The 11243-nt window shown below is 38.8% G+C and overlaps 1 protein-coding gene across 1 annotated transcript; it reads right to left on the reverse strand.

The window, feature by feature from the left end:
* Positions 1-779: 779 nt before the first annotated feature.
* LOC135520528 (homeobox protein OTX1 B-like) lies at positions 780-6365 on the reverse strand. The gene is made up of 4 exons (XM_064946143.1): positions 6074-6365; positions 3899-4074; positions 3184-3335; positions 780-2322 (listed from the first exon to the last, which is right to left on the reverse strand). The coding sequence occupies exons 2-4, from the start codon at positions 3993-3995 to the stop codon at positions 1531-1533; spliced, it is 1041 nt and encodes a 346-aa protein (XP_064802215.1). The 5' UTR covers positions 3996-4074; positions 6074-6365; the 3' UTR covers positions 780-1530.
* Positions 6366-11243: the final 4878 nt, after the last annotated feature.

Raw genomic sequence — 11243 nt, forward strand, 5'->3', positions numbered from 1 at the left:
CAATTTAAAAAGACAAACTTGTTAATGAATAACCTATATCAATGCAGTAGGCCTATTTTAAAATGCGATAATCTAAGGACAAGATTTTTGCTGTTTTATTTTGTTTCCACCGAATGTTCAGTCAAAAATAATAGACCCGTCTGTCTTCGATTTGTCATGAATAGAGACGGGTTGAACAGGAGGTCAAAAAATGTGTGTGTTCATCATAAAATGTGTTGCGCTATTTAGTCTCATCAACATTCATATTAAAAACGACAACTTCTTTCAAAGGGATAATGAAAATAAATCATAATTAGGGCCCTGTGTTTCTGCGTAATCATATGACATAGCAAGATGTTATCCTGTATTTTAAGCGTTATGCAGAAACGAGAAGCACACCCAAAATGAAAGCAATTGTCTAAGGATGGTGCTGAAATATCTGACATGAAAAGAGGATAGTTTGATGAAAGTTTTTTTAAATACATGTTCAAATCCAGGCATGTCACACGATTGCGCATTAAACAGAGCCCTACTCATAATGGCAGTAAAGTGGCACATGGATAAAGAAATTAAACCATCTTTAGGCCAAGTCCATTATTAGCCTTTGAATTAAATATTAAAAATTCAATTTGTTTACAATATACTACTTTTAAAATATGTTCATTCTTTGGTTATACAGTTCTGAGGCCCGTCTAAGTATTTAAATTAATGTAATCTAAACCTGCCAAAAAAAGCACCACTAGGCACCATTACAATTCAGATAAGAACACTCTTTATATTGGAAAAACCAACCATGTTTTTAACGAATCTTTATTATAAAGACACGAATGTACATTTTTTATTTCATTGGAATACTGACATTGCGTGTCTAATTCACATTTTCTTCGTAAAGAACAATAGCAAAATATTTTACCTTATAAACAAGTGCTGCAAATAAACTTCCAAAATACAACACTACAGTTCGGACAATGAACAATATTCAAGTTGGAATTAACATAAATTTGAATATCAGCAAACTGAAAACAATAGCAGCATTTTAATTTCTCAATTTAAATGGTCTCTAATGGGTAGGCCTATATCAAATACATGAGCATAAAATATCGTATTTTTCCATAAAACAAATTTTGTGACAAAAGGTTCGCCCTCAATTGGTCGTTCTTGGGAATATTTATGGCAAATCCATAACACAGAGCTATTGCTCCATCCTGAAAAAACAATTCTAACTCAAAGGGATAAACTACATACTTTAAACTTGTTGGAGGGCAATTTTCAGAGTTCACGTGTAGAAAAATATTCCTTGATGTTCCAAAGTACGGGTGAGGGGGTCCAATTCAAGCGTGTTCTAAAGTTGATTCATGAAATGGTCAAAGAAGATGCCACCCTTACAGGCTTTTTCATCTGTGAGCTACTTGATTTTTCCAAACATTAACTTAAAAAAGGCTTGATAATTGTCTCTACTATTAGTTAACTTCTTAATGCTTTGAAGAAAAAAGCTCTTCAACAAAAAAAAAACGAAACAAAAATACTTATTTGAAAGGAGTAAAAAAAAAGTCACAAGACTTGGAAACGCCAGGAGGAAGCCTGGTCCTTGTAGTCCAAGCAGTCGGTGGTGTTGAAGTTGAGTTTCCATGAAGAGGCTGCGGCCGCGGCCGTTTGTTCTTTGTAATCCAGACAGTCTGAGGAGTTGAAGGCCAGGCCGGCCCCGCTGTAGGCCTGGTGGTGGTGGGGGTGGTGATGGTGGTGGTGCCCTGAGGTCTGCCCTATGTGGTGGTGTGGATGGCCAGACATGGAGGAGCCCGTCATGGGGCTGAGCTGGTGCGGATGGTGGGGGTGGTGGTGAGAGTGCATGGGGGCCAGGTACGAGCTGCATTCCACCCCTCCGAAGTAGGAGCCCGTTGACGCTGGGGCGGGGTAGCCCTGCCCATAGGCCGCTGCTGTCTGGCTGTAGGACACCGGGTAGGAGGACGTGCCTCCAGTACCTGACACAGACCTCTGCATGCAGGAGGCACTGGTGGGGGGAGTGGGGTCGGGGACAGGGGGTGGTGCAGGGATCGGGGAGATGGGTGCAGGGCTCCAGATGGAGGACACTGGGGCGGTGACGGAGGTAGAAGTGCTGCTCAGGCCTTGGCCTCCATGGCCGGAGGGATGAGAGCCACCGGACGAGGCAGAGGAAGAGGAAGAGGAGCCGGTGCTGGTCACTGCCGGAGGGGTGAACTGACCACTGCTCTCTGAGCCTGTGCTCTCCCTGGTTGGAGAGGACTTCTTCTTGGCCGGCCGGACTTTAGCATTGTTTCCACTCTGGGCCTGCTGCCGGCACTTGGCTCTCCTGTTCTTGAACCATACCTGCACAACAAGAGGTAAGGGGTCGACTTTAAAATGCTGTATGTCATCCGCCCAAACAAATTTGCAAAACATTGATTGATTGCAACAAACTGAACATCTATTTTCATTTGAGAATATTGAATGCTTTGTAATTTGTACAATCGCAAAGGCATAACTAATATCAACTTTATCAACCAATTGTTAATATCTTCTTGTGGGTCAACAAAGCACCATTATTCTTTATTCACTGATTCTCCTCTCCCATTTTAGGCATTACAAACACTTGGAAATGACATGAAACTGTTGTGCAGTCAGTGTTCGATTTGCAGGCTACCTCTGCACAGGCTTGGCTGCCTACCCTGCATACTGTGCACATTTCTCAGCGAAATCTGTGAAACTCGAGAGGAAGCTGCCATAATTGCAGTAAGCCTGTGAGTGGGGTACAAAAGCTGGTTACATAAAGGCGTGTCACGCCCATTTCAAAAGGGGACTCATAACTTCTGAAGATGGCCCTTATGTGAGAGCTGAACATAAATTATATTTGAAAACATGGAATTGTATGTATTTGTTGAACTATCAGAGCCAGTTATGATGACAGATTATGCATATTGTTTATTCCTGTAGTATGCAATTGCAGATGAAAGCTGAATTGCAGTGTAGGATACATAACATTTAGCCCAAATAAATCCTTAACTGTGTTGAAACTCTATCAAATCCAAAATAAAAGGTAAAGTTTTGATTGAAATGTGCAGTAATAGACCCTGTCCAGGTCGTTGCACTGCAAGTTCGGCAAGTTCCCACAAATGGCAAACAAGTTCACACAAACAATAGTAGGCTACATACAGTACAGTAGTAACTATATAATTGCAATTCTGCACAAACCTGGACTCTAGACTCAGGCAAATTGATTTTCAGTGCGACTTCTTCCCGCATGAAAATGTCTGGGTAGCGCGTCTTGCCGAAAAGGGACTCCAGAATGTCCAGCTGAGTGCGAGTAAAAGTTGTCCTCTCTCTCCGCTGTTTCCTCGGATGCGCTGAAATGGAATAGAAACCTGTCAATGGAAACTCTTCGAAGCCATTTCGATCTGATAATGAAACGAAATGAAAAAAAAAACATTGTTCATCAAAACAAACGAGGTTCAATATAAGTATTCAAAGCTTCCATCTCAAAATGTTCATATATTTCTGAAGTAGCTAGCTTCAAAATCAAAGTCAAGTGTTTCTTCAAAACGAAATTAACCTATGAATGATATATATATATATTTAACCGTTTTAAATCACAGAATCTTCTGCACTACAATAGACCTTCACCGTAATCACACTAGGACTAAAGTTACTTCGTCACGTAACATGTGGAAACAGAAAATAGTCTTGTTAATTAAATCATACCATCCTATAGACTGACAATAACTTGTGCTTAACTATGCTTTTCCGTGCATATTGGAAGTGTCATTCTCCGGATGCACATGGAATGTATTGCGGGAGAGCAGTGTGTGCTAACTGGTCCTATATTTGGTCCTATATTTGTTCCAATATAACTTCACAGGTGATTCGGATTTGACACAGTTAGTGTGAAGTGTTTTGGGGGGCGTTTTACCTGGATACCCCACTGATGGGTGCAGTAGGTCCATGGCCGTACCGCTGAGCCCCATTCCGTTCATGCCGTACGGGGCCTGTTTGAGGTATGACATCATGCTAGAAACGGACACGGGGAAACCAACGTCCGTGCGGAAGTGTTCGATTCCCCCGATGTTGCAGTCCCTTGATGAAATCCTGCAATGGAAACCTCATTGTGAGTAGAATGTGAAAATATATATTTATGTTGGTTACTCATTTATATTTAGTAGCCTACAATGAACAATTCAGCAAACTACATTTGATTATAATAATTGAAATGGCCTTATATTTAAATTATGGTTAATTCAATTGGAAATAGACTGAAACAATATCAAAGCCAACTTATATTTCCAATTTCAAAACGTTGCTATATTCGAGTTGCCTATAGGACTTTTTGATTGAGACTTCCAACTTTTACGCGAGTCGTATCAAAAAAAAAGTGAATCAAAAAGCCGATTCCCTCTCCAAAAATCCAAAGATTAGCCGTTTACAAAGGTTTCCAACAATGTATGACATGACGCGTTAACGTGGCTAAACGATATCCAATTATAAACTCAGGTTGCAGTCATCCATCACTACAGTAAAGAAATAATTACGGATGAAATCTGTCGCCAGTCGTGTATTAATTCATTTTGACGCATGACTTCTTATGGGCAACCTCTAAGTCCTTGTTTTGATCAATGCATCCACCGTTAAAAACAGTACATTCCCCATTACGCACATTTTCGGTGCATGGAGAGGCCTGCAAGATAAGATTAATGACTTTGATCAATAAAATAAAGCATGCATTTGGATCCAGATAATTGGGTACACAAATATGGAAAGTGCATAACAGCCTGCATAAAATACAAGTACACGCACAAGCTTCACATAAACAGCCTTATAATCCATTTCACTGTTAATGTAGGCCATGTTATGGCAAAAACAGCCTAATTTATTTGACTATTTCATACGTAGTTTGTCTAGGCCTATAGGCTATAACAGAGCCGACATGCTACCCTGCGTAAAATAACAAATGGACCAAAGTTTAATGTTGAAACGAAAATGGAGTCGGCTGCTTGTCAAAATATTGCATGACATTATATTTTACAAATACATATTCTAGGCCTATATAATATCCACATTTTCTGGAGTGTGTTCCACAGGGTTGCCTTTAATGGAACATTCTCTTTCTGCAGAGACTAGATGTGACACATTATCAAATGTCTTGTTTTTAATCTTAGATTTAAAAAAAAATGATATATATATATATATATATATATATATAAAGAACACTAATTCTGCATTTTAATAGTTGTTTTCATTGTTATAACATGGTTATATTCTGATAATAAGAACATCTATCCGATTGAAATATGCTCCAAGCGTATCAAGTTAGAAAAATATTCAAATACAAATTTGAAATCAAACCAACAGGCCTGATGACATATGTGATATCATATGTAGATGCATTTCAGTAATTGGACGGGGGTGCCTTAATGTAAAGGTTGAAAGAAAAAGTTTTTTTTATTTTTTTTACTTTACAATGTCTTTGGTCCCTAAATAGACCTACTTGGGTCCATGCTGTGGACACGGACCAGCTGATGGATTTGTATTGAGGCGTAAATACTTCACTCTATTTCCATAACCGCAGGAAGGAGTTTAAGCAAATGTAAATGGCGAAAAACTGTGCAAATGAACTCTATTGCGATTCAGATGAGAGCTCCAGGGATACCATTATGAGAAAAGGTCTTACGAGCAAAATAAATTAACAACACCTCAAAGATATATATTACATTTGTCTTGTCAGGCCTCAGAGTTTTTCCATTCAGATAATAAGTGCACAACCAAACCAGAAGTAGCATTTAGAATATTAATTGACCATAAAAACTACATTTCCAGTGGGGAGTTTACTGTCAGGTAATTTTTAATAGCTTCCTCTGACGAGCGTGATTGTTTACAAGGACCATGTACAATGACCATTATCAATGAGCGCACAACGGTAGCCAACGCAAATTGCACCCAAATGCAAAACTTCGTAGTCTTATCAAATACAAATATATCGTTTTTGAAGAATGCGAATAGATTACAGTAGGCGAATAACACAGAAGGAAGTAGCCTAAACGGACTACATAGGCCTATATAAGACAACGAAAACTTTGCATTTACCACTCACCTTGCGTTTGGGATCCTGTTTCCTTATTTGCTTTATTTGTAGTCAAACCAAGAAGATCCGGTACATCAAAAATATCCACATGGAGAAAATGTTCTTGAAAGCGAGACAACGGTAAGAAGGTGCGCACACAATTGGAGGAGAAATACGCAAATAAGGAGTTTACGTCAACCAACGCTGTTTTTCCAATCCGAACCCCAGCGGTGCGTCAGAGGAAAATTTCACAATTGGAAAAAATATTATAAAAATCAAATCAATCGCATTATCTTGTGCGTCTTGCACAGTGGTAAGATGATTGCCAATGTTGACGGATGGAGATTGATCACCTTCTGCCTACCCTGCCCTTCTATGAACGAAAGACACATGCAGAACCGCCCACTTCGTCCAATCCAAGCGCCCGTGCGGCCTTACAGGCAACAGCGGTAACCAGTCAATTGCGAGGGTTGTTAAGAAAACCCCTCCCCTTCAAATTGTTAAATAAATCCATACCACGTGAGAGCCCACAATTGGAAAAAGTTATACTTAATAAAAAACGACATTACATTGAATGCTCTACTTAGATGTAGGCCCACGTCGTTCTTAATTTCATTTGCATCTAGTATATTTTGCGTTTGCATAAAAACAAAGTGTAGGCTACCGTAAAAGGGACATTTAAACAGGTCTCAGTGTCTATTTCGCTCATAAAAAAACAAACCTATGAATTAACAATGTTCCCATCAAAAGGGATGATGTAAAGTGAGTTGGGAACAAGGCCTACATGAAAAAATGCGAACTAAGTAACTAAATTAGATTACCTAAAACCAAATGTAATATCTTAAAACGTAATATAGCATTAGTGTAGCCTATGTGATTGATTAAAATAACAAGAAAACCAGCCTGCCCTCGGTAGTAATGCATTTTGGACCCTGTGTGTGCGTCTTCAGAGAAAATCACCTTTCAACGTTCTCGTTTTGGCTGTAATTGTTTGTGAACAACACCATCGTTTATACAAATTGGAGCATTTTTGTCCATAGCAGCGGAATACTTTCCAAAAGTGGTAAAGAGGCTCTGATTTAACCGTGTAATATATTTTCATGAATATTAATGAATGGGATAATCCTCACTTGGATTTCCATTTCAGAATAATAGTGCAGTTCATCCAAACGAGGGTCTCCTCTCAAATAAAGTTTTATATGAATTAAACTGGAGGTGGAATCGACCATTCTATATGCTATAACCTAAAATAAAAACATTAAAAAAACAGTTTTCAATATATAAATGTGCATAAATAATGGGAAATGCAAGTTATATTTATATTCGGGATTAATTGTTGAGACCGTCATAGGGCGTCTGTCTCCACTACAACAGCCTTGGCCGGTGCTTTGTCGAGTTCCTATTAAAATTAACTCTAATTGTCGCCGGAGCTGCAATAATAAATCACGAGCAAATAATCAAAAGACTGTCATAAACATAAGTTAACTAAATGTGATATCAAACGAAGGCATTTTTAACATCCTCTTTTGATCTTTAGAATGGCGTAATCGAAACACGGATGTAACAGCGCTTAAATACAAACTGTTTATGGTTGGAGAAAAATCAAAGAGCGTTTCGAATGACAACAGGTTTGCATTTTACACTTTACACTTTACATTTATTCACACAAAATCATAGGTGGCATTTTATGTGGTAGGCTTTGGCTATGAACGAAATAAGGCTAATATTATTAATTCAAGGTAAATTCCAATAGGCAAGTCAATTACGTTTTTGTCAGGGCCAGACAGGCCCAATGCATATTACAATGGCCAGAGAAAAATACAAAAGCGATATTTCTCGGCTAAATCTCACACGTTTGCTCCAACTATTGTATGACTCAAGCGCCCAACATATAGACCTAGACCTGTCAGAGCCAATGTGATCGATCGCACACAAGTATCAAGATATCAAATAGCAAAATGCCATTGTTAAAAGAGTATTGGACCTAATCCCAAATTGCAGTAACATTTTCTTAATGCTAAGCCCGTAAAACCAGGGATCAGGGCAACTCAAGGGGTAGGGGGTGTAGGTTTGTCTCTTTAGCTGGCAGGATTGGAGAAGGTCGTGTATGTTGTCGGTGCTTATTAAAACGATGATGCATAAAATCCCCCCAAGTTGTCAGAAAGCATGAGCACACGGAGTCGGTATTCTCTCCCCCTACTTTTGTAAAAAAAAAAAAAACTTTAAAAAAAACTGTGGCTGTGGACACAGTTTTTGCAAAATTCGCCCATGATCAACACCTGCATGCGCGGTAATAGCGACAGACTTCAAAGCTTGCACTTCTGCAATACCCAGAGAGGCTATCCGTTCTCCCAGAAAGATATCTATGGCATGTATGCTACAGCTATAGCACTACGCAAAAAGACCAGCACTTCATTTTGAACTAAAAAAAACGTTATCTATGGGTTTATAGTTGGTGTCAAGTATTGAGTGGCTTTTTTTCTTTTTTTGGATACACGCGTAAAAGGGAAACATTACGCAATGGTGGAAATACACAGAGGTAAGGTGCGCACCTTAATGCGGAACTCTGGATGGAGACAGTAATCAAATGATCATGGTTTGTCATGCACATATGTGGAATTCTAGTTTTGAGGTTCGATATTGTATTTTAAAGATTCCTATAACAGCAGGTTTAACTGCAAATGTCAAAATAATGGTGAGAACTGTTTTCAATAAATAACATATGCCATTCATAACGAAATAGCCTATAGGCAAGTTATAAATAGGCTATATTTTCTAAACTATTTCAAACATTCTTTCACCGAGGTGTAGCCTATAGGCTACGACTGTAAAAACGTTCAATTGAGAGATTTCCACTACATTAGTCAATGGAGTAGAGGTCTACTACAATGAAAACTCCCATGCAGATTAAATGACTATATTGTTGATGAACATGGAGCCGTGCCATTTCTTTGACGGAGCTGAAACTATATTAGATCCGACCACAGAAGTCAAAACGTTTTTTCGAATAATAATATTCACATGATAATACGTATGAGTAAGACTGGTGCTATTGCATTCCGTTCCATCCACACATTATTATAGATGAAATTGTGTTGTGAAATAGTAACCCATGTGAATAATCTTCTGATTTAAAACAAGAACATTCTAATCATGAAATTCAAATCTCGGCTCTATTTAAGGAATTAGTGGAAATAAATCCAGGCTATGTAAACACAAACCATTTGATGCAAAAAAAATCATAGGAAAATGTATCCATGCTGGTATCCTAATCATGCATAAAAAAATCCCATATCCGTTTAGCTTCAAATGCATATCAATATCAAACTAAATTTGATTATTTTTTAAATATAAAAAATGATGAATGCATTGTTATTAAGAATGTTTTAGAGTAGCCTAGTCTGATCCTCTAAATTGTAGGCAAATACCATAAGTGAAAGTAGGTCATTAAATCTCACACTTATTACTATCGCAATAACATGCTGAATTATGAAACCACGTGAAAAAAACAAAACAAAATCTTGTTTACAGTAAAGTCAATTGCTATGTCATATTTACATGCAAGGACTATAAAATCACTATTGAAGGGAGTCGGGAGACTTTAAAACATATTTGTGATGCATTTCTGTTAAGTTTTAATCTCTCTGCTCATCAACCGACTCGTTTGACTAATAGATAATTGTTGCATCCTTTCCATTAACCATCTTACATGATTTATTATCAATCATAAGAAACAGGTCTATTAGGCTATGCAATAGCTCCACATGTGCTTAGAGATCACATGACCAATAGGGTGAGTGAGTGTGATGTGTTGTAATACTGTGCTGTAATGATGTAAACACATGGAATAGGCATGTACTGTACTGTTTCATATAGAGCTAGTATCCCAGTCTGAAATATCACCTGGTGTCCTCCTCACAATGGAGACACGAGCATCATGTAGTCCTAGGCACGCCAGCCTTCAACAGGGCACTGGGAGGTCAGATGGGTTGACAGGTAGCTAGCCTACAATCAAAAGCAACAGTAGCCTATCATATACATTCCAAATTTGTCCCCAAGGCAGTTGAAGTACAGTTTTCCCATACAGTAGGTGGTTGATAAAAACAAAAACAAATGGTTCTCATGGAATGTGATCTGAATAACACAGTCAGAAGGATATACATTTTGAGGACCATGCACTTATCACGCAAGGCTTGTCTACCGCCCTGGCACTCAGTTTCTCTTTGTCCCACACTGGCACTTAATGGGGGAGTCAAGGGTATAGTCACTTAGCCAGGGTGCCCAGCACTTTCTGCATTCAACAACATTGTATCATTACCTAGCCTAGAGAATGACCAAAACTCAACAGACTGACACTCAGGCTAGCAGTTAGTAGGCTCCGTACACCTCATATTATGTAAAAGACGGACAAATGTGATATTTTTGAGTGAAAGAAACAATATCCGTCAATTTTTTTCTGCATACAAATGGATAAATGGGCACGACGTCCCTGATATGACATACATAACTTACATTTAAATGTGAGTCTTGAAGACACCATTACTGAAGTTGGTGTTGGTGAAACAGTAGTGCTTCCATAAAGAATTGAGAGTGCAACATGTCATACCTATTTTTAACACCTCTTAAAATGGACTTCATATATTGAACATTGTGCAATTTATCATCTTAAAAAATGTACGTTCACTTCATTTTCATAGGCCCTATTTGTAGTATTGGCATGACGTCAATTTCCGAAGTGAGTGCAAATACTCAAATGGATTGCAACTTACAGCTCACATGAATAAACAGGACTAGAAAGAAAGTCATAATTCATGACGTGTCATGAACATAGCAGTGAAAAATATTCATACATGGACAATGAGAGAGACAGAAAAGGCAGAGAGAGAGAGAGAGCAAAGAGAGATAGCAGAGATACAGAGAGTGAGCAGAGCTAGAGATAGGTAGAGAGCAGAGAGAGAGAGAGAGAGAGAGGGAGAGAGCAGAGGGGAGCATGTAGCTGTCTGTCACAGGGCTGGGCCTTCCCGCCCCTCTCATTAGGAAGGTAAACAATGAGGAGGAATGATGAGAGACTCGGCAGAACAAATGAGGAGCAGGAGGGAGAAATCAGACACCGGCTTAAAGATCCCACAGCCCACAGTCACCCAACCAACCCAAACCACCATACATACACCCCCATCGCAATCCCCCCAAAAACAGAGTG

The sequence above is a fragment of the Oncorhynchus masou genome, chromosome 4, assembly GCF_036934945.1.
Source record: "Oncorhynchus masou masou isolate Uvic2021 chromosome 4, UVic_Omas_1.1, whole genome shotgun sequence".
NCBI classification, from domain to species: Eukaryota; Metazoa; Chordata; class Actinopteri; order Salmoniformes; family Salmonidae; genus Oncorhynchus; species Oncorhynchus masou.

What these genes read in the sequence shown, in the direction of transcription:
- LOC135520528 (XM_064946143.1), bottom strand. Translation starts at nt 3,995, where the DNA reads ATGATGTCATACCTCAAACAGGCCCCGTACGGCATGAACGGAATGGGG. An exon ending in CCCATCAGTGGGGTATCCAG is followed by an intron (nt 3,336 to 3,898) that starts GTAAAACGCCCC and finishes ATTCCATTTCAG; the next exon opens with CGCATCCGAGGAAACAGCGG. An exon ending in TGCCTGAGTCTAGAGTCCAG is followed by an intron (nt 2,323 to 3,183) that starts GTTTGTGCAGAA and finishes CTTGTTGTGCAG; the next exon opens with GTATGGTTCAAGAACAGGAG.